At 47.4% G+C, this 22357-nt stretch overlaps 2 protein-coding genes across 7 annotated transcripts in view; one reads left to right on the top strand and one right to left on the bottom strand.

Moving 5' to 3' along the window:
• Positions 1-18729, top strand: part of JAK1 (Janus kinase 1) — a 65709-nt gene extending 46980 nt beyond the window's left edge. For all 3 annotated transcript variants that reach the window (XM_054212818.1, XM_054212817.1, XM_054212819.1), the window contains exons 10-26: positions 402-525; positions 3204-3390; positions 5362-5468; positions 6715-6861; positions 8322-8409; positions 8944-9071; positions 9612-9747; positions 10182-10333; positions 11483-11633; positions 12365-12459; positions 12639-12831; positions 13441-13565; positions 14288-14460; positions 14920-15037; positions 15911-16021; positions 17018-17115; positions 17268-18729. In XM_054212818.1, coding sequence (XP_054068793.1) covers positions 402-525; positions 3204-3390; positions 5362-5468; positions 6715-6861; positions 8322-8409; positions 8944-9071; positions 9612-9747; positions 10182-10333; positions 11483-11633; positions 12365-12459; positions 12639-12831; positions 13441-13565; positions 14288-14460; positions 14920-15037; positions 15911-16021; positions 17018-17115; positions 17268-17292 — 2158 coding nt within the window. In that variant the 3' untranslated portion in view covers positions 17293-18729. The remainder of the gene's footprint in view (positions 1-401; positions 526-3203; positions 3391-5361; positions 5469-6714; positions 6862-8321; positions 8410-8943; positions 9072-9611; positions 9748-10181; positions 10334-11482; positions 11634-12364; positions 12460-12638; positions 12832-13440; positions 13566-14287; positions 14461-14919; positions 15038-15910; positions 16022-17017; positions 17116-17267) is intronic.
• A 1495-nt stretch (positions 18730-20224) lies between these two features.
• Positions 20225-22357, bottom strand: part of RAVER2 (ribonucleoprotein, PTB binding 2) — a 36104-nt gene continuing 33971 nt past the window's right edge. For all 4 annotated transcript variants that reach the window (XM_054212821.1, XM_054212820.1, XM_054212822.1 and 1 more), the window contains one exon: positions 20225-20966. In XM_054212821.1, coding sequence (XP_054068796.1) covers positions 20820-20966 — 147 coding nt within the window. In that variant the 3' untranslated portion in view covers positions 20225-20819. The remainder of the gene's footprint in view (positions 20967-22357) is intronic.

Below are 22357 nucleotides of genomic sequence, written 5' to 3'. Positions count from 1 at the left end.
CTGGGAGCCCTCGGATGGATGAACAAGCCTTTGTTTTTTTCAATAGCTAACGAAATTTTTTTCCCTTCTGCCCACCTTGTTGGCTTTTCCTTTTATGTTTGAGGGTGCAATTTACATAAAACTGAGAGCTTATGCGTGCACTGTGTTGGATGTGGAATTTCCCCATCAAGCATGCTAAGAGCTTAATAAGTCGTTCTTCCCTTGCTCTGTGTAGCTAAATGTGACTGTGTGCAATGCGCTCAATTAAATCATGTTTTAATAATAATAGAAATATTTCTAAGTTGCTGTTACACATTTTTGTTCCAAATATAGGATTACTCTCCTGTGTATTTACTAACAATAGATTTTGGATGCAACTGCTCATTTGTTGGTTTTCCTCATTTGTACATGGACTCTTTCAGCACGGAATACGCCATCAACAAACTGCGGCAGGAAGGGAACGAAGCAGGAATGTATGTGTTGAGATGGAGCTGCACCAACTTCAACCACATTCTCATGACAGTGACTTGTTGCGAAGGCTCAGAGGTACGTCAGGTGTGGCGTTCCCAGCAGTAATCTGATAATCAGCTAAAAGACCAGCAGCTCCCTGTAATCCATGTTGATATATTTATGTGCTTTAGGGCAGGCACCCTTGTCTTTGTTTGATAGCGGGTGCGGCAGAAGATTGATAATTGTACTCGGAGCTTCATTTTCGCCAGACCCTTGTTCTGTCTCTACAAATACGCTGTATCTACGTTACATCCAGAACATTTCCATTCATAGCAATAAAACTGTGCATGGACACGATTGAAATTGAGGTTTTAAAACTTATATGGTGTGAGAATGACATACAGAATTTGTCCATGCAACTTATCTCATGTTTCTTGAATGTGGATTTAATTATATGGATGTATTTCTGCTGACACACTGTGAAAGAACAGTGCATGAGGACAGTGGCCTTTACGTGTAGCGCGCCACAGAAGGGCACATACACACAGTCAGCTGCTGGAAGCTATTTTGTGAAAGATGAGTGATAAGTGAAAGCTGATGAGATGGGATAGGTGAGAAAACCGGTTAGAAGCAGAAAGAAAGAATGCAGAAACTGCACAGAAGTTTGAATTTTACTGACCTCAGTTGGAAGTTTGCAGCTGACTCGCTAGTTTGGGGAAGATATTTAAAGCGTTCACACGAGAATAATGATAGCATAAAGACAACACACACACACACACACACACACACACACACACACACACACACACACACACCCCTCCAAACCTCTGCCACGAGAGCATGCCCTGAAGTGCCACATCCAGACGTTTCTTAAACACCTCTAGGGATGGTGGCTCAACCCCCTCCCTGGGCAGGCTGTTCCAGGGCCTGACCACTCTTTCAGTAAAGTCATTCCTCCTAATATCTAACCTAAACCTCCCCTGCCGCAGCTTCAGCCCATTTCCTCTGGTCCTGTCATTCTTCACCTGGGAGAAGAGGCCAACCCCCACCTCTCTCCACCCTCCTTTCAGGGAGTTGTAGAGGGCAATGAGGTCTCCCCTCAGCCTCCTCTTCTCCAAGCTAAACATGCCCAGCTCCCTCAGCCTCTCCTCACATGCCCTGGTCTCCAGACCCCTCACCAGCCTGGTCGCTCTCCTCTGGACACGCTCCAGCACCTCAATGTCCCTCTTGTACAGCGCGGCCCAGAACTGAACACAGCACTCGAGGTGAGGCCTCACCAGCGCCGAGTACAGAGGCACCATCGCTTCCCTGCTCCTGCTGGCCACGCTGTTCCTGATACAAGCCAGAATGTTGTTGGCCTTCTTGGCCACCTGGGCACACTGGACACCTGTCCACCAGCACCCCCAGGTCCTTTTCTGCCGGGCAGCTTTCCAGCCACTCTGCCCCAAGCCTGTAGCGTTGCTTGGGGTTGTTGTGACCGAAATGCAGGCCCCAGCACTTGGCCTTACTGAACCTCCTACAGTTGGCCTTGGCCCATGGATCCAGCCTGTCCAGGTCCCTCTGTAGAGCCTTCCTACCCTCAAGCAGATCAACGCTCCCACCTGGTTTGGTGTCATCTGCAAACTTACTGAGGGTGCACTCAATCCCCTCATCCAGATCATTGATAAAGCTATTAAACAAAACCGGCCCCAAAACTGAGCCCTGAGGGACACCACTGGTGACGGGCCGCCAAGAGGATTTCACCCCATTAATCACAACTCCCTGGGCACGGCCATCCAGCCAGTTTTTAACCCAGTGAAGAGTACACTTGTCTATGCCGTGATTCGCTAGCTTCTCCAGGAGAATGCTGTGGGGGACGGTGTCAAAGGCCTTACCAAAGTCCAGATAGACAACGTCCACAGCCTTCCCCACATCCAGGAGGTGGGTCACATGGTCATAGAAAGAGACCAGGTTGATGATGGGGTCAAGAAGGGACATTTGAAACAAGAAACAACAAAATGATGAAAAAAACCTCTTGGAAGTAATAGTCATCTCAGCATTGATATTTGGTTCATTGTCTGTAGACATTTGGAAAAAACCTATATGATCAAGACTGCCTTCTGACAGACAGGGCAACTGAGGCACTGAAACAAGAAATGGATTTTGTCTCGGAAATGATTCAGCCTCGTTCATGAGGCTTAGAGAGGAAAGAGAGAGCGGAGCTGCAGCACGGTAGAGGTGAGGGAGCAGGAGTAGAGGGTAGAACTTGAAAGGGCACGGGCTTGAGAGAGGTAAGTATGAAGGTTCAGTCATTCTTCCTCGCTACAGTTGAATGAAACTGGAAGGTGTGAACAACAGCCTGAAATCTTGTTTCACTTGTTGGACAGTCTGGGTTGTGAAAGGGAGTTGTGCTATTTTTAAGTTGAGATTTCAAAAGGGGTCCAGATTCTGCAATTCTTGTGAAGAGAAAATTCCTTCTGAAGAGTCGGGGCTTCTGCATGCTCTCAGGCTCTGCAAAACTCAGAAGCCACAACTGGGCTCGTTGCATGATGGCATCTTTATGTTGCTCTTCTTCCACTATATGTTGTTATGAGCCTTCCTGGGACTGAAGGTTGTAGGATTTTAGGGCCTTTTTCTAGTTCGTTGGAGTTTGATTAGAGGACCCTAGCTCAGGAGCAAGTGATTAACTGGTCCTCTCTGTAATTTCAAAGGCTTTTGGGAAGCTTTTATGGCTTTAAAACATTCTTTAATTATTATATTTCACTTTTTTTTTTTTCTCTCACCCCTAATTGCAGATGATAAATAATTCAATCCAGTACAAGAACTTCCAGATTGAGGTGAAGAAAGGCGGGTACTTCCTACATGGTTCAAACAAGTCTTTCTCCTCCTTAAAAGAGCTGATGGATCACCTGAAAGGACAAATACTTCGGACAGACAACATAAGCTTTACACTGAAGAGGTGCTGCCAACCAAAACCAAGAGGTAGTCTGTCCTTTAAGAGAGGCAACGCACTTTGTTGTTGAAAGAAAACAAACTCCAGAAATAGGAGGCATTCTTAGCGTCTTTGGTTTGTTCTGTGTTCTTGTGCGAAGCTCTCTTGTCACTTAAAAAATTATCTGTAAAGTTTCTTCCTTCTCGGTGGAGGAGGAGTCTTGCCAAAAAGCAAAAGCAAGCACCGTGAACAAGGTTTTCGGGGTTTCCTTTCGGTGGTACAAGCTCAGCACAGGATGCTCCGGGGGGTGGTGCTTCTCGTGAGCCTTGTTTGCGTGAATTTTTCAAATGACAGTGAGCAAAGTTCTGGCTTCCCTTTTTGCTCCTAAACAGCTGCAGTATCGCCGGCAGAGGTGGAACTCTAGATTTGTTTGAAAAGCAAATGTCGCAGCTGACTCAGAGTCACGGGCTGACATGCTGCGGCAGAGCGGGAACTATATAAGGTTCTTCCTTTGCTCCACTGAGTCACGTATGCCAGGCGTCGCGTTGCCTTCCTCTAGCACAGGAGGGTTGCAACCTGCAGTGGTTGTTTGGTTTGAAGCTTGTTTCTCTCATCGTGAGCTGTTGTTTGCTCTATTAACCTTCCCGAAGCAGCAGGGGAGGCTCGGCCCGCAAGCGTTAGCAAGCAGAACAGCCTTGCAGTCAGTAAATCCATCTGTGAGGTCAGATTTTAGAGGGCTGGGACAGTCGTGCGTTTGTTCAGCTGTCAATGCCGACACTTAGTGAAATTGTTTGCTATAAGCTACAAGTGCCTTGCAGCTGAATTTTGTACGAAAGAGGAAACACAGTGGCATGGTTGTGTTGATCAGATAATGGTTTCCTGTTAGAATAAGGGGAATAACTGCGCGACGTTAATTACCTGCTTGTTCTGACGGATTTTGAGGAGAGTTGTCTATAGATAGACGCTGAGCTTATCAACACTTTGAAGCACATTGGTAATTGTCTAGAGCATGGAGAGATTATACTTTTTTGACATTTTGATTACGTTTTGACAGCTGTGTTTGGAATAAAATAGGACGAGTCAAGGAGTTGACTGCACACTCCAGCTTTTCATTGGCATTAGTTACAGTGGGACCCAGGGCATTATCTGTGCTGCTCCCTGTTCTTTCTCTTCCCCGTTTTGTTTTTCCTTCTTTTTGAGTCTATTTAATTGGCTATTCGCAAAGAAGTTTAGGGGATGCAGAAACGGAGCAGTTTTCCCGGCGTACGGTTCATTACTGATTGTTTTCAGAGTGCTAGATCACGGGTTCGCCCCGACGCACACGTTCTCCGCACAGTAATGGGAAGGCCAGATGCACCCAGGCATCTAAAACCATTGTGGTGTAATAAATAATGCCTGCCGTCAAACACAGGAAGGCAAAATCCGTGTGCAAGACTTTGGGATCCAACCGTGCCTCTCCCTGACCAGGAGCAGGGTGGAGGAAGCTTTTGAGTCTTTTCCTTCTGTTCATTTCCCATTCCCCCGTTTAATTCCAGTGCTCTGGAAACAGGCTGTTAGTGTTTCCCAGAGAGCAAGACATTTTCAAGGAGGTAAAGAGAGGAAACGAGACTCCAGCTGCTCCTCACCCGTCTGCGCACTGGAAGGGAGAGGTACCTGTTGGCAGGAGGGAGCGTGTGGTTTTTTCACTTACTGTACAGCAGAGATGTTTCCCCTTTCAGTCCCGGCTATTTTTCTGTGCAGGACACTATCAGTTGCTAAATATCAGCCCCAAGATGGCTAATATTAAGACTGTGTATATGATATAAAATATGTAGCTCTGCTTTAGTGAATTCTCTGTGGTAAGACAGAATATTAGTTACTTGAGCAGAAATTAAATCAGAGTTTCTTCTTTTCTCCCTCCTCCTCATTCATTTGGGGATTTACCTTGCAGTGAGCGTATACAATAACGTTATTGACTGAGAAGGATGAATGCAGTTATATTTGAAAAGCCTTAAAGACTATTTTCTTTCCCTGCCTTCCAGAAATCTCCAACTTGCTAGTTGCCACCAAGAAGGCGCAGGAATGGCAGCCCGTTTATCACCTGGGGCAGCTGAGTTTCCACCGAATCCTCAAGGAAGAAATCATACAGGTCAGGCAGCTGCTGAAATGCGTTTCTCTCCACTTATAAGTAAAGAAGTTTTAGAGCCCACCGTACCCAGTTAAGTAGTAGAAAATCCCTCCATTCCGGCTGGTTCTTCCATTCCCATTTCTCCTCAGCAGAACTTCGTTCGAATCTTTATTTGTATTAAAGCCTCTTATTGCAGAATCTAAATGTTTTTATGTCTTGTGTGGAAGAAAGAAGAGAAGCTTCGAAGTAATGCCTTTCACTACAAATCGAATTGATGTTTGAGCAATTTTGTAATGCCTGTGGAAAGAGGTGCTTCTAAGGTCATTCTTAAAAAGTCATGAAAGTCTTAAGAGCTGATTTTCCTGGCCGGTTTGTTGCTAAATGTGGCCGTATCTTTTAGACCCTGGCATATCAGAGCAGCAGGCGACTTGAGGTTTAAGATAATATCCTACGGTAAAAAAAGGGTGAAGCATTTAAAAGCTCTGAAGAGTCTTAGGATTCAAAATTTTATGTTTCGAGCTGATCTAGCACCCAGATTTTCCCAGATTTTCTGACAATCATTTGCAGTTAGTGATGCAGGTGACCTGAATAAGCTTCAAAAAGAACCAGTGGCTTGAACGCACAACTCACATTTCATGTTTTTAAAAGACCTGAGCTCTTAAATCACGCAGTTAGCTTCTTCAGTTAAATAAAAAGATTTGGGTTTGTTTTTTTTTGAAATTGCATCACCAACCGGGGAGGACAGATATAGATTATGTTAATTGTTTCTTGATTGGTATATTTACAGTCGGCACGCAGGCTTCCTGCGAAAATACCCGAGGCGGAATCCTCTGTTATTTAGGAGGAAATTGCTTTCCCAAACAGAGCGTTCCATTGAAATATTACTTCCTCTGACTTTTGGAAACACATTAAAGATTGCCTCAATGGCAGCTCATTGTAAATAAGGTGCCAGTTGTTATTTGTTCATTTGGTGTTTAGTCTAATAACGTTAAATCACAGTGAACCTGTTTGGTGTTGACGGCGATGTAACAGCTCTTCAACATCCAATGAGTTCACAGTGGCGAGTGTGCGCAGAGAGAGCACTAAAGCAGAGAAAAACAAGCTGTCACTGGTTTTTCACTGTAATAATTTTAAATCTGCATGTAGCTAGATCAAGCGGAAGGCCAAGTCCACTCTCGACTTGGAGAGGGAGAATAGAGTGCAGGTTCGAGTATTTGTGTAAGTTCACACGTGTTTCCTTCATGTCCTGTTTTGTCTGATGTCTTAGGGCGAACATCTTGGAAGAGGGACGAGAACGCAGATTTACTCGGGGATTCTCAACTACAAAGATGATGAGAATGAAGGCTATCAAAATGAAAAAGAGATTAAAGTCCTCCTGAAAGTCTTGGACCCCAGCCACAGAGACATTTCTTTGGCAAGTTTTTTCCTTTTTCTCTGTTGCATTACAAATACTGGGCCTCTCCATATTGTACGTGGTTAACTATGAAAAGCCCGTAAAAGAAGGGGTGTTCCCTATAGTAAGGGAATGGGAAAACGCTGAAGGTGTCTCTCTCACTGTTTTAGGCAGTCAGATCCATAGTGACCAGCATTTTTGAGGTGCTCGGTAAAGCCTATCTCATTAGACAGGCGGCAGCATTTGGTCTGGCTGGAGCACGCCAAGGGCTCGCTTCCTGCCTGCGCATGCGCAGACCACGTGCATAAGGAAAACGGACCCAGGCCTTGCTGGGGTATGAAGAGCACCCTCATACCCGTACCCACGGTCTGGCAGTCGAGAGCCCTGGAGATCAGTGAGGGTGCTGCTGCCAACAGAAGTGACCTCCGCCTTGTGCGTTGAGCTGTGAGTCTGTCACTGGTTCTGTCATCGACGTGGCCACAGGGGAGTTGCTTAATTGGAGTTTTGCTTAACCATAGAATCGTCTCGGTTGGAAGGGACCTTTAAGATCATCGAGTCCAACCATTAATCCAGCGCTGCCAAGTTACCACCAAACCATGTCCCTCAGCACCATGTCTAAGCGTCTTCTAAATCCCTCCAGGGATGGTGATTCCACCCCTTCCCTGGGCAGCCTGGGCCAATGCTTGACAACCCTTTCAGGGAAGAAATTGTTCCTAATATCCATCCTAAACCTCCCCTGGCGCAACTTGAGGCCATTTCCTACCAAAATAAATTCTTGAGCATCTGACCTAACTATGAATCTAGAATGGCTCTGAGCTGGAGGTGGGAGCCAGTAACTTCCAGAGGACCTTTCCAACCTAGATTTTTCTCTAATTTGAAGTCTCGCCTTCCCTGTATTAAGCCTTCCTGGCAGCCCAAAGTGCTCGTGCAACATCTAGGAAGAGAGGGTAACGTGTCACAGAGGGGATGCTAAGCCCTGGTGTATGCGTGCCTGCGAGAGCACAGGGAAGAGTGTTGGTTGCTTGCAGGACCTGGTGAACAACAGCCCACCTCAGACAGCCCTCCGCTGCCCCGTTACTACTGTGGGATGGCCCATCCCTACCGTTGTTGACCCTTTATGTTACCGGAAAACACAGTGATCTTTCACAAATGTTTTTGTTACTTCATAGAATCATAGGGTTGGAAGGGCCCTCTGGAGATCATCTAGTCCAACCCCCTGCCAGAGCAGGGTCACCCAGAGCAGGTGGCACAGGAACACCTCCAGGCGGGTTTGGGATGTCTCCAGAGCTGGAGACTCCACCACCTCTCTGGGCAGCCTGTGCCAGGGCTCTGCCACCCTCACAGGAAAGAAGTTCCTCCTCATGTTTAGGTGGGAATTCCCATGGTCAAGTTTGTGCCCACTTGATGCTCTGTGTTTGTTAAATGCTTGGCTGCCGTGATGACCAGCAGTTTAAGGACTTACCTCTTTCACTTTCTACCAGGCGTTCTTCGAAACGGCAAGCATGATGAGGCAGGTGTCTCACAAGCACATTGTCCTCCTCCATGGCGTCTGCGTCCGTGATGTAGAAAGTGAGTTGGGTGAACACCTCTCTTGGCAGCAGGCTGGGGAGGGACAGGGCAGCCGTTAAGCTCAGCGCTGGCGCCGGGGGAGGTGGGCTTGGCCGCCGCTGCCTCCTGATTTTGCGGTACAGACAGACGTGGAATTGGAACAGCAGGACAGCAGTCCTTTCTGCTAACCAGCTTTCCCTTCCAGTGCTGTCTTTGAGTAGGTGCCTCACAGGATGATTCCTTGAGGTCGGAATGCCAGAGTGATAGCGGCAGTGTCCGTACAAACCAGCCTTCTGACAGAAGTTATTTCCCTGGGAAGGCTTTGCCCTGTGGTCTTTGAAATGCTTTGTTCCGGGATTACTGTTCATTTGCTACGTAAAGCCGCTCTTCTCAGCCTTTTAATGTCGACTCTGAGCACTGAAATAAACTTTGAGGAAGGTGATATAAAAACTTAGTGTAACCAGCTTGCCTGGGGCAGGGATCGTGGTACAGGCCTATGAGATTACTCCAGACGGCGGTTATTGCAATACTGACTTTACGCACCTGACTTTGTAGATATCATGGTTGAAGAGTTTGTTGAATTTGGGCCTCTGGATCTGTTTATGCATCGAAAGAGTGACGTTCTGACAACTCCCTGGAAATTCAAAGTTGCCAAGCAACTCGCCAGTGCACTAAGCTACTTGGTAAGAAGGTGTTTGACAAAAGCATTGCCTATCGCTGCTGCAGCCCAACACGACAGAGATTTCACGGGCATTAGTAATTTGCTTTCTCCAGTAGCGAGATGGTGCAATGATGTTCTTTTTGTATTCATTCCGTTGCTTTAAATAAGGCGAAAGACTCTCAGAGAAGGTGATGCGCTCCTTCTCGATCAGCAGGCCACACAGGCTCGGTGCTGGCATTTGCCACCAGTTCCGTCATGTGCCTGGGGAAGCTGCCGCACCTTCCCCTTTCTGCAGGCGCGCTCTTTGGGAAAAAGGAATGTTAACATTGGTCTTTTTCCCAAAACGCATCAGCTCTACAAATACAGATACTTAAGTATGAGCAGTCGGTTTCCCTCCTTCTCCTTCCCCTGTTTTTCCTCTAGGGTCGTTTCTCCCAAGCTGTATTTTTGGGTTTCAGCTTGGAGTATTTTCCAGCGATGCCCCGTGCTGTAGGTAGGTTCGAGCGCTTGCAGAGCGTTGCTAGCTCACTCCGCTCACTGGGCTTTTCCTCCCTTACTGTAGGAGGATAAGGACTTGGTACACGGAAATGTGTGTACTAAAAACATCTTACTGGCAAGAGAGGGAATTGACACGGAATATGGTCCTTTCATAAAGCTGAGCGACCCAGGAATACCCATAACTGTGCTGTCCAGACAAGGTATGGTACAGGAATCGGATTTCTCTCTTCGGTGCGGTGGGGAAGGGAAAAGGAAGAAGAAATATATTTATACCAGCTAGAACTGGCTCTAGAATAGAAGTAATCTGCTTCCACGAATCTGAAAACTACATGGAAGTAAAGGAGCGTTGCTGACGCTGGGTGCTTGTTGGATTCATTTCTCGAAGTCTAGCGAGAAAATACAGAAGGAATCTCAGTTTCTGGATGGCTCAAGGCACAAGCTTGTAAAAGCCGCAGAAACATCCTTCTGAGAACAGGGATTTGAGAATCAAGACTTCCCTGAAACTAGACAAATACTGCAGCTTTAGTTTATTTTAGTTATGCAGCTAGTAAACAAGAATAATTAAGTTAGAAAGCTGGTTTTTTAGTCCTTTGATATTAACTTCAAAATGCTTCGATTCTGTGTTTTATCTAAGAATGCGTTGAGCGAATCCCCTGGATTGCACCCGAGTGTGTTGAAGACTCCAAAAATTTAAGTGTTGCAGCAGATAAGTGGAGTTTTGGTACGACACTGTGGGAGATCTGCTATAATGGAGAAATACCGCTGAAAGACAAGACGTTAGCAGAGGTAAAACTACATTGCATAAACTTTACCTTGACTTCTCAGGTACATTCTCTTTGGTACTCCAGTTCCCGTACCCAATTTGGGTTGCTTTCCCTGACAGGAAAACCAGCTCAGCCGGACTTGATAAGGGGCTGATCCATCTAAATTGCCGCAGGTTGCAGCAGGAATTCATGTCCTTACTACAAAAATTGCGAATTATTGCTTCAACCTGACCTTGTTGGGAGATTTTCAGAACTCAGCATAGTAACAATTAAACAGAGTTTCCGATGCTGTCACGCCTGTCCTGTTCTAACCCCGGTGTCCAGTTATAAACTGACTGAGGTTCTGCTTAAAAGCACCGAGGTTCTTCTGTTCCTGCTTGTTTCTTTTGGCCGTTGGTTCAGAACTAGTCTCCTGTGGGGACACCATTATTGTTCGCTCTGAAAGCTAAAAAAAAAAAAAAAAAAATTTAAATAAATCTTGTTCTGCCTCGGTGGTGGCAGTTTCTATTCATCAGTGCCGCAGTCCCTCGGCATCTGTTCCAAATGTGCTTTTTTCTGTCTTGAAGTTTCGCTGTGTTGGGAAGGCGATGGAGCAAGGCAGCTGCTGCGGGGCTGAAGGAAATGACTGAGCACTTGAGTCACTGCCCGAGTTGTTTTAGCAGGAGGTGGCTGAGAGGAACTCGCTGCCCCGGCTGCAGTCCGCTTCCTGCATGTGGCAGACAGCCGGGGTGGTTCTGCACAGCTTAGAAAACGCACAAGCCGCCCCCATCCCATCTGCCCCGAAGCCGGTACCTGCTCCGGGGTTGTGAAGAGCAGCCGGTGCTCTCTTGTTTCCTTGGCAAGCGTTTCCCTCGGCCCTCTGTCCCGGTGCGCGAGTAACGTGGCGAGCCTGGCACCCGGCAGAAAAACAACTTCTGAAAGGTGAAATCTTCAGCACGTTTTAGAAACTTCATGTGTTGCTCCAAACTGCACCAGATTGAGCACAGTAATAGTTCTCTGCTGGCAGGAGATAACGTAGAGTTACTGCTGGAAAGGAGGATTTCTTTGGCAAAGTTAACAAAAAGTTTGCAATGAGTTAAGGATGTAACGGTCACATCTCCCAATGTAGAGCACGGGTTTATTAAGTTAAAAGCTAAAAATTCATGTAGGAGTTTCCATTTGCACCTTGCAGAAGGAGAGGTTCTACGAGGGGCATTTTGTGTTGGCAACACCATCGTGCAAGGAACTCGCTGACCTGATGAAACAGTGCATGAACTACGACCCCCATCAGAGACCCTTCTTCCGAGCGATCATGAGAGACATCAACAAACTGGAGGAACAAAGTAAGGCCCGGTTTTACGCATGGATGGAGGGAGGGATAAGGAAGGCTGGTTTATTTGGCGGTCGGGCACCTCCCGGCAGCATCGTGTGTGTGGACGGTTGTCCGCATGCAAGGAGCACGTCGTGTCCCTTCCTCGAGGAGTGCAAATAGGATGCCAGTGTTTTATTCATACTGAACGTGTGGATTGAGTTACGTCGGTGTTACTGCCGCTTCATTTGGTGGTCCATAGTTTATACAACAGCTTAAGTTAGTTTCAAGATAGTTTTGATCTCCGTGAGATTTCCGTAGGAGTCTCTTGACCGAATCAGAGCATTAACACAGATAATTCTGGTTCCTGGTTCAACGTATGTTGGAATTGCTGCAGAGCAACTAACAGATGATCAGTCCAGGGCAAAACTTTATGTCCCACACCTAGTAATAAATAACAGAAGCTGAGTAACTGCTACGGGGTGGGAAATGCTTCCCACCTGAGACAAAACTGAATCAGAGTCTGGAAGACGACCCAGCGAGACGCTCACAAAGTGAGGGAGGAAGATCAGCAAGCGCTAGACTGGCGTGTACAAATGAAGGAATTCCCTGTCAAGAAATAGGCAGGCTTTAAGTAAGGGAAGTTGTGACAGTAGGGATAGAAACACACCAACATTGGAAGTGAGCAAGGATGTCTTGAAGTGTCAAGACCGAGGTGTCCTTACAGGAATCTGTCTGACCTGGGGCTTTTTTTCCCACTTCCAGATCCCGATATCGTCTCGGAGAAGAAACCCTTTACAGAGGTTGATCCCACGCTCTTTGAAAAACGATTCCTGAAAAGAATCCGTGATTTGGGAGAGGTAAGAGCAGTGTGAGATGCAGAACACAGATAAGCGTTCCTGTGTGCGTGTGCACAGCTGTCTGCCTGGGCTTTCTGTGCCGCAGCAGGGAGGTGGGAACCGTAAATGCCTAAAATAGTGCGTTGGTGACACTGTGGTTGGTAAGTGTTAAATAACGCTGTCTTTTCTGCTGCAATCAGGGCCACTTTGGCAAGGTTGAACTCTGCAGATACGACCCAGAAGGCGACAACACAGGCGAGCAAGTGGCAGTTAAATCGCTAAAGCCAGAGAGCGGAGGGAATCACATCGCTGATCTCAAGAAGGAAATAGAAATCCTGAGGAATCTTTATCATGAGAACATCGTCAAGTATAAGGGAATTTGCACAGAGGATGGTAAATCTTCCTGTAGAATATTAAAAGTATACACTAGAAGGGTTTTCCTTTAGAAATGAAACATAAACATTTTAAGAAGCAAAACAGTCTTAGTTCAATCTTACGGGTTTAGATCTCTTCCTTCGTGGAAGCAGCAGGAGTTTCTCTCTGGAGGCCTCCTCCTGCCCATTTTTGTGCTTGGCTAACGTGGGGGTCAGCACCATGTTGGTGTTCTCACCAAATCCATTAAAAACCCGAGCGCCTGGGCAGGCTCCGGGAGCCAGCTGACCCCTGCAGCCGGGTCGTGGCCCCGTAAGCCCAGGGGTCGTTATTAGAAGCACGTTATTGTTCATAGAAAAAAGCCCTATTGCCTTGTATTTTTGCATTTGCAATAGCGGTTGTTCTAAGCCAATGTTTAAAACTTTTAAGTTCAGTAACTGCGCTGCCTGGGATAGGTTCTCCTCTGGCTTGGTTCAGTGACTGATAGTGGGCATTAGCCCATAGCCTGGCCGTGGCCACGTGATACCGCTACAGATGCGACCAGAGCTGGGGGCTTATACAGAAGTTACTGGTGCTGGTGGTGTGAGAAGGGTCCCGTGTCTGCAAATTCAACACACGCTCTGTTTTTAGGAGGAAGTGGGATTAAACTCATCATGGAATTTCTTCCTTCCGGGAGCCTGAAGGAGTATCTCCCACGGAACAAGAACAAAATCAACCTCAAACAGCTTCTCAGATACGCTGTTCAGATCTGCAAGGTGAGCCTGGCACCACGGCCTTCCTGCAACTCCCGTTTCACTCGTTTAATAGTTAATGTAGTGGGGGGGAGGGGGGGAAGAGAGGCTCGCTTGATGAACAAAACCATTCTCCTTGCTCTGTCCCCAAGGACCTGAACCCTAAAGCGGCCTCTCCTGTGCTTCAGGTGTCACTGGCACAAAGACCAGCAAGGGAGTAACTCCAGGGTCCCTTGTGTAACAGCTTACTATGAGAAGTTGTTCCTACTGCAGGATTTGACGTGTTAGGGGGCAGGACAGCACGGAGGAAGGGTGTGCTGGCGCGCAGAGGGAAGGAGCAACATGCCGGGCTAAAGCGAGGAGTAGGTGCCAGCGCAGTCAGGCCACGTGAAGCAAGAGGCTGTGGTTTTGTGATTGTGGTGGACCGGGCAGTGACAAGAAGCGTAGAGACAGGCAAAGGGACTGCTGCTGTGGAGAGAAGGCTCTGAAGACGGGGGCTGCTCGGCTGAAAATTAAAAAGCACAAAGCGGGAACAGCAGTCTCTGGAGAGATGAAGAACCAAAGGCTGAGTTTAAGGGCAGGGGGTGTCAGAAAAGGACCCTGTAAAGTGCCAACAGACGGAGAACCTGGCGTGAGAAACCTGGACAGTATTACCACGGGGACGAGGGAGCGTTTGAAGGGGAAGTTGGAGAAAAACTGACTGAAGCATTGGAGAAACTAGCATAAAAGGCTTTCTTCTCTCCTAGGGAATGAACTATCTGGGCTCCTGTCAGTACGTGCACCGTGACTTAGCAGCAAGAAACGTCCTTGTTGAAAGCGAGAACCGAGTGAAGATCGGAGACTTCGGTCTCACCAAAGCGATCGAGACCGATAAGGAATACTACACTGTCAAAGACGACCTCGACAGCCCTGTTTTTTGGTAATAATTTATAAGTAATCGTAATTTTCTTTAACCAGACTGTGCAGCCAAATAACTTGTCTGTTCCCATTGACTTAGGCTTTTAGGCATCCTAAAGATTCTTCCTGTTTTGATAAGAGGCCTAAAAAAAGGTACAACATCAGAGCAAGGAAAAGGCACCTGGTAGACTATACTTATCTACTCTTGTGATGTTTATTTTTTCCTGTGCTTAATGATCCCTTTTCCCACGATCTTGTTTTTGGTTTTGGTCTCCTTTAGTTTCACAGCGACTTGCTGTGTAACGGTTGTACCTTATTTACTACTCCTGTGCCATCCCAAGCCCTGCGGGCGCATTAATTTCTATACAAGGACTCTACAAATGTAGAACGCGCCTCTTTAATTTGTTTATTTTAAATGCGTTGGGGTTGTGCGTGTATGAGTAGGTCTGAATGAAGTTTAACGCTGTCGCGTTGCCCCCAGGTATGCTCCAGAGTGCCTGCTGCAGAGTAAGTTTTATATCGCCTCGGATGTCTGGTCGTTCGGGGTGACGCTCTACGAACTGCTGACCTACTGCGATTCGGAGTCCAGTCCCATGGCAGTAAGTGGCTGTGAAAGAAATTGCTGCTGAAGCTGCTTCAATCAGATACTTTTTTTAAAAAAATTGGTTGTTATTTTTGGGAACAAGAAGTGGGATGAATCTCTTTATCTTATAGAATCATGGAATTGTCTAGGTTGGAGGGGACCTTTAAGATCACTGAGTCCAGCCATCAGCCCAACATTGCCAAACCCCCACTACCCCGCGTCCCTCAGCACCGCGTCTGCCCGGCTTTTAAACCCCTCCAGGGATGGCGACTCCACCACTGCCCTGGGCAGCCTGGACCAATGCTTGACAGCCCTTTCCATGAAGAAATTTTTCCTAATATCCATCCTAAACCTCCCCTGGCGCAACTTGAGGCCGTTTCCTCTTGTCCCATGGCCTGTTCCTTGGGAGAAGAGCCCGACCCCCCCTGGCTGCCCCCTCCTTTCAGGAAGCTGTAGAGAGCCAGAAGGTCTCCCCTCAGCCCCCTTCTCTCCAGGCTGAACACCCCCAGCTCCCTCAGCCGCTCCTCACAAGGCTTGTGCTCCAGACCCCTCACCAGCTCCGTCGCCCTTCTCTGGACACGCTCCAGCCCCTCAAGGTCTTTCCTGGAGTGAGGGGCCCAAAACTGGCCACAGCCCTCATGGGGTCTGTCACTAAAGACTCTGTAACACAGAGATACGTTGTGGTGACTGTGTGTCCTGGTGAGGAAACCATATTTATAAATATTACATCTGTTTTCTAATGCAAGTCTATGGTGCGTGGCAGCTGAACAGTAAGCATCTACTGTTGGTTTTCGTTTTGATACTGAAATGTCATCTTCATGTCCAATCGAAACGGCCTGGATTTGCACAGGGCAAGAGGATGCGCCGCTGATTCCCCCTCTTTTCACAGGAGTTCTTGAAAATGATCGGCCCCACGCAGGGACAGATGACGGTAGCTCGGCTGGTGCGTGTCTTGCAAGAAGAAAAGCGTTTGCCGCGGCCGCCCAACTGCCCAGAGGAGGTAATGATGCACCGACACTTTGATAATGACACTAAATTGGCAGCGAGAGCACCACAGAGTCATGGCTGAATAGGCCTTGGCTAATCTTGGTAGGAAAACTTTCAGGTGTGCTAGTAAAAAGGCATTTCCAAGGTTTTTAAGCATTATTTTAAAATGTTTTTTGACATTGACATTCTTGAGTTCGGGACGTCCCTTCAGAGAAGGGCTCAGAACTTGGCTTTAGTATCTGGATCCGTGTAAAATTCATTCTGAATCTTTCTGATGGATGAAATGGAGAGTTCCTGCGTGTGCCCTCGGCAGGGTCACTGCTAGAGCTGCCTCCTCCTGCCCTCGGGGACGCGGGGGAGCCAAGCTCTGCCCTGGGCTGGGCTGGAGACCCCCCGCCGGCGCCGCAGGCCCCCAGAAGGCTGAGGCAGGCGAGGGGCGGCGGATTCCCGTCTGGGTGCGTGTCCCAGCGCGGGGCAGGCGGCGGCCATGGGTTGCAGGGACAGGGAGGTGAGCGGGACAGGGGGGACGCGAGCCCTGCGCTGCCGAGACGGACGACTCCGCGTGGGAAGGTCGGAGCCGGGCGAAAGAGGAGCCGTCCCGCGCTCCTGGGGCCGGAACCAATCCGGCGTTTAGGGGTGACGCAGGCTGTGGGTGCCTGGCCCCAGCCAACAGGTAATGAACCGCTGTTAAACCAGTATAGTAATTAATTACTGAGAGGTACACGCCAGCGGGTTTGGTAAAACACTCCTGAACCGGTGATAGAGCTGTTGCGTTAAGCGTCTACGCTACCGCTGCGTCAACTGTCTGCACTGAGACAATCGTACACCCATTGAAACAAAACCACCCACCGTACCAGGTTCTTGCTAATTCTGATCAAAATCTGCAGCGCGTTTCTGTCAGCGTTCTGCATTTCACGGTAGTGAGAATCTGCTCCATTATATTTCCTGGAAAAATGAAATGTTTTATGCATCCTTTAAAAAAACCCTCTCTCTTTTTATTTGTTGTTAGGTGGACCATCTGATGAGGAAGTGCTGGATATTCAAGCATGACGAACGGACAACCTTTCACAATCTGATTCAAGGATTTGAAACAATTATGAGTAAAATGTAACTCATTTTTTTTATACTGTCAGTTCTTTGTGTGTCAAAATATAAATGCCCAAGACCTTTTGTTTTTTTTAACTACTGTAATTTGTACTCTGACTGTGCTGATGTGTTTAAAGGATTCTTCTTCCAACAGTTTTCCTTTTTAATTTTAGTCAACAGTTGGATCAAATGAATTAAAAGGTATGGAAGAAACAATCGCTTCAATCCCTTTTGCTGCTGCTGTTGCAAGGCAGATTTATCTTTACCCGATTACAGTCTCAGCACAATTTGCACGACTCCGATGAATGCAAAGGGCAAGAGCCGCATCAAAAAATGCTGCAGTTCTCTGTGCAATCTGTAGCATTTAAAAAAAAGTCTGCTGTGCACGCTTATTCCTGGAATAACTAACGGATATAAGAGGACTTGATACAGTAATTTAATGATTTTTATGGGGTTTTTGAGGAGGTTTTGAGAAGAAGTTTGGCTGACAGTCTATCCTTCACGTGCACTTAAATTTTAGTAACAAAAAACCCCCCTCTGGCATAAAAAAATCCAGAGAAGACCAAATAATCAGCTCGAGCTTAACGAGCCTGCAGTTCAGAGCTCGTGCCTGTTTTCGAAAAGGGAAAAAAAAAAAAAAAAAAAAAAAGTGCTTTAGTGTTGCGTTCAAAAAACCAACCAAATGACAAAAGCATGGAGCCGCATGTGTAGTTGTGCTTCTCCTCGAGAAACCTGGAAATTGGCTTTTCCTAACTCAGCCCTCCCCTCCCGCATTCCCGCCCGCTGGAGCTTCCAGCGTGGCTGGAGCTGTGAAACGTGCCAACAACAGGATGCTCTTCGGCTTCTGCTGCCTGTGACCTACAGTGCGGCGAAACGGGTGTAGGAAATCAATTGCACACTTTGGGGATAGCAAAGAAAAGCCAACGGATGGATAAAGCTGTGGGGGAGCACTCCCCTAACACGAGGGGTAAAGGAGAGGCGCGCAGCGGGGAGAAGAGCTGGAACACAGGGAAGTCTTTGTTACCAGCGGTGCCGGCCGCGGGGCGCACCTCACGCGCGTCCTTTTGGGCTGTGAGTTCTTTGGCCAGCACCTTAATTCATTTTAGCAATTCTGTAAGGCCGGTCGTGCGGCCGAAGACGCTGAGTCTTTAAATAACAGCATTGGCCTTTATTTAATTCGATTTGGAGATTCCAGCCCTGCACTCGCGCAGTGCGCAGCGGAGCCAGGGGGAGGGCAGTGGGGCCAGACTGGGACCAGGTCCGATTTGCCGGCGGGACCAGCTTTAGCGTTTAAACTGTAAACGAGTCAAGTGAGGGCACCGCACCCTTGTCTTCTAAACCCGTTACATATCGATAAACAGTGGTTTAACTGGAAACCTTTTGCTGCCCCGTGACCTAGGCCACACGTTTTTGAGGCGATGTTACTCAGTTCTGGCAATACCAGAAAGGTATCTTTAAATATATAGCTATATATATATATATAAAATTGTAATTATGAGCCACACTGAGGTCAGATTTATTTTTACAGTATTACCTGTTTTTTCTGTATGTCACGTAGAAGCCTGGTTTAAATCTGTAAGCACTTTGTTACTCTTTATACAAACCAAACCTAATAAAAGATTTTTTTTTTCTCCATGTGTGTATCTTTTTTAATCATAAATTAAACACAGAACGATTTTTTAAATGTAGCTTCCATAGGAACAGTGATCGGAACACGGTGTCTTCAAAACAACCTTTCCCTACATTAAATGAGTACTTCAAAGCTAGTCCAGAGATGTTTTCCTCCCGCAGAAATCCACTTTAAGTGCGTACCAACCATTTATTTTCACTGAAAAGCGTAACAAGGTGAGAAAGTTGCATATACAAAGAGTTTGAACAAAATATTACAAGTGAATTTAGCAATACGCCCATGTGGAACCCCAGAGGAGCTGCTCTAACCTGCGTTGCTGTTTGGCCGTCACAAGCAGTTACTGCCCGTAGACACAGCGTGTGCTCGCGCTACAACCCAACCGCTCCGGGTGGGGGGAGTGTTTAACCTTTGAAAATATGTATCTTGGTCACATCACAAAGCTTGAAAGGCAAAGTTTAAGACTTTTTAAAAAAAAAAAAAATTAAAAATCAGTATTGAAAAATGGCTTCAGTATTATCTAGCAAGATGAAGTGAGACGGAGCCGGGTTCTGGCCTCAATGCTCAGCGAATTCCGGGCAAATGAACTGGGGAGAGGATTCCAAGGCAGCAACCTCCCCCCGCACCCCGCCGCGGCACAGAGGGCTGGCTCCCCGTTTATCTGACACAAACTCTGATTTCAAACGTAATGATTTCAACAGTAACGAGTTCCAAGTCTTCAGCTACAAGGATTAACAGCAGAAAAGAAAGACTCTCGCCTGAGTTGCTTAATGAATAAGCTAAAAATACAAAGTCTTTTTTTTTTTTTAAAAAAACAGAAGAAAAACAGCAATACAGTCAAGCTGGGAACCAGTGTCTGTGTGGTGCCAGGTGGGGCTGTGCTGACACACGCACAGGCTGCCCAGGTCCCAGCCGGGGGGGGGTGAGCCGGGCCCGTACACCCGGGAGAGGTGAGTGAGGAGCGGTCCCTGCTAACGAGACCTACCTCATGCGAAAGGGAAGATGTAAGAAAGCGTGAAAACCAGAGCCAGGCTGCTCCTCTGCTGCTGCAGGTCATCGCTGGGGTGCAGCACATTCCTAAAGTGAAGATACTTGGAAAAAAAACAAATAATACAATGAAGAGCAGGAAGGTGAGATTAATGACACCAACCGTGGAGCACGTCAGTATTGCTCCTGCTCCAACGCTGAATCATCCAGATTCAGAAAAGGTCAGAAAAAAGACACCAGGCACCTGCTTTCTTCCACTTTCTGTTCTCTTTACCAATGTCCCAGCACCTGCTGGCGTAGCCGCAGCCCTGCCGTACCGACAGCACGCCCGGCAGAGCGGGGGACGGTGCTTTGCCACATGCCCTGTTCTACACAGCGGCATTGCCAAACTGTAAATTACTTCGAGCAAAAGCTGTGGATTCTTGGCCTAAAAGCAGAATAAAGGTTACTTCATTGTCCAAGTATCACCTATCCAAATCGAATTTAATGTTGCAAGGCAGCACACAGTATAGCATCTTACTTTTAACAAACATTTATTGAAAAAAAACATCACAGAGGCTCTGGTAATACATTTGGTATATCTCCATTCCAGGATTAAGAGAAATACTAAAAATATAAAGGCTGTAAATGCAGACCTCTCAATCCTGGAAAAAGTAAAGATTGAAAAAAACCCCGCATTCTGAGTTAAAAAAATAAGAAAAAAATTACTATCAAGACTTCATCTTTTAACTTCCTCAGTCTGAGGACAAGAGAAAGGCTCAGCGTTCCCGCCTCGGTATTTTTATTGCTTTCGGCTGGTAAGCGACCAAAACTCACCGTGTTACTTTGCTTCGTCAGCTCCAGCCCACTGTTACTGTCAGTGGCAGACGACAAAGGAAACGCCAGCCCAGCCTTTCAGAAGGCAAGTCAGACTACCCCGAAATGCTAACCTCGTAGCAAGACGTACCCTTTCCTTGGCAAATTTGCCTGTTACAGGAGGTTGTTCCTCTTGGGATACTTACAACCCCCCCACAGAAAGAAGAATTATTTGTCTGAAGTTAAGGCAGCAATAAATAGCAGAGGTACGAACAGCCCACCTTCGTGCCCAAAGGCAGGAGTGGTTATTTAGGTCTCAATAAACGCGCTTTTTTTTCAGCGAGGATTCTGCGTAACGTACTGCGGAGCCCTGAGTCTGCTGGCCAAGGTACTCCATGGGGCCAGGTTCCGGGGAGGAAATGAGGTACGAAGAGCCTCGCTTCTCGCTTCTCGTTGGAGCCACCTAAGGACAAGAAGAAAACAAGTGACACATGATCCAGCCCAAATGGTGTCAATAAATAAAGCTTGGGAATTACCGAGGACCAGGAGCCTGTAACCGACTCCAAAGGCCCGACTCCTTCGGCTTTGAGGTCCGGCTATACACAGCTCATGAGTCAGTGTTTGTGCCCTTTCCCTAAAAAAAATCCCCACCTGATCGTAAATGCATTGGTGCCCCACCATACATGCGATTTTGTGAGGGCAAAGGGCTCCCGGGTGGCCCTGCTCCACAGCGCACGTTTGAAAGGCGGTGGCGTAATGGCCATGCTGTTACCCCGTAGTATTGCAGCAGTTCCAGCCATCTTCGTCCTTTAACGTAAGGCACCAGTGGGCCACCGTTTGTGCTCCTTTTCTTTTTTCTTGGAGCGCTGAACGGGTTAAACTGTCCCGGCACAGCTCTCATGGCAAGTCAGATGCCGAAGGGCTTGGTTACCGGCCATGCCAAAGCCGGCTGGTGGTGCGGGTTACAGCTACCCATCTGCCATTGCAGGCATGACTTTACATGCGGTACCGACGTGGAGAGAGCAACAACCATTCTTTTAATCAAAACTTCAATTTAACTAACATGCCTCACTCTGACACACCGAAAGGCCTGAGGTGAGGACACCTCACCTTCTGGTGAGGGCAGAGGTGACCTAAGGCTGCCCCACCAGGAAGGGCCCCTTGGGGTAGGCAAGGCTCAGGTTCAGTTCCTCTCTGGGATCCATCAGAGCAGAACATTGCAATATCCGTGGCCCTACAGCACTAAGAGCTGTACACACACAGAGCCCACCACCCTAACCAGTGAGTCTTGATCACTCTCTCTTCCCCCATGTGTCATTAATTTTGTTAATTAAACAGTCACTTTGCTCTAGAATAATGAACTATCTGCCCTGTAACAACCACCTGAACCTCATCTCACCACGTCCTCCTCAACCACACTGCGTATCCTGGGTTAAGCCTGGCTCCTAGAGCAGAAGATCTGGGGCTTTGGTTCATGTTGGAGTGAGAATTTCAGAAACCTTCACGTGTGTCAGACCAGGACACCAATTCCTTAACTCAACCAAAAGAAGAGCTGTGCTGACCAAACGTCCCCCAGCCCAACACTTCCCAGCAGAAGTGCCCCTCACTGATTCACACTCACAACTCAAACGACCCTCTGCTAAGCCCAATTTCATCTTAGCGTGCACTTGTCATTATCATAAATAGGAATTTGCTTGAGGAATGACTTTTAGTTCCCTCCCCGCCCCTCTCCTGCTCTCCGAACAGCCGTGGGGATGTCGCGGGTGTACTGGCTTGCACAGCAGCGTGCAGCGTCTCCACTGCGTGGTTCATACAAATCTCCAACTGCGCTCCTCCTCGACCTCTGAAACGCAG

This window comes from Rissa tridactyla, chromosome 8 (assembly GCF_028500815.1).
Source record: "Rissa tridactyla isolate bRisTri1 chromosome 8, bRisTri1.patW.cur.20221130, whole genome shotgun sequence".
Taxonomy (NCBI): Eukaryota; Metazoa; Chordata; class Aves; order Charadriiformes; family Laridae; genus Rissa; species Rissa tridactyla.
The sequence above is the reverse complement of the archived record's forward strand: the minus strand, read 5'-3'. Positions and strand labels throughout refer to the sequence as shown.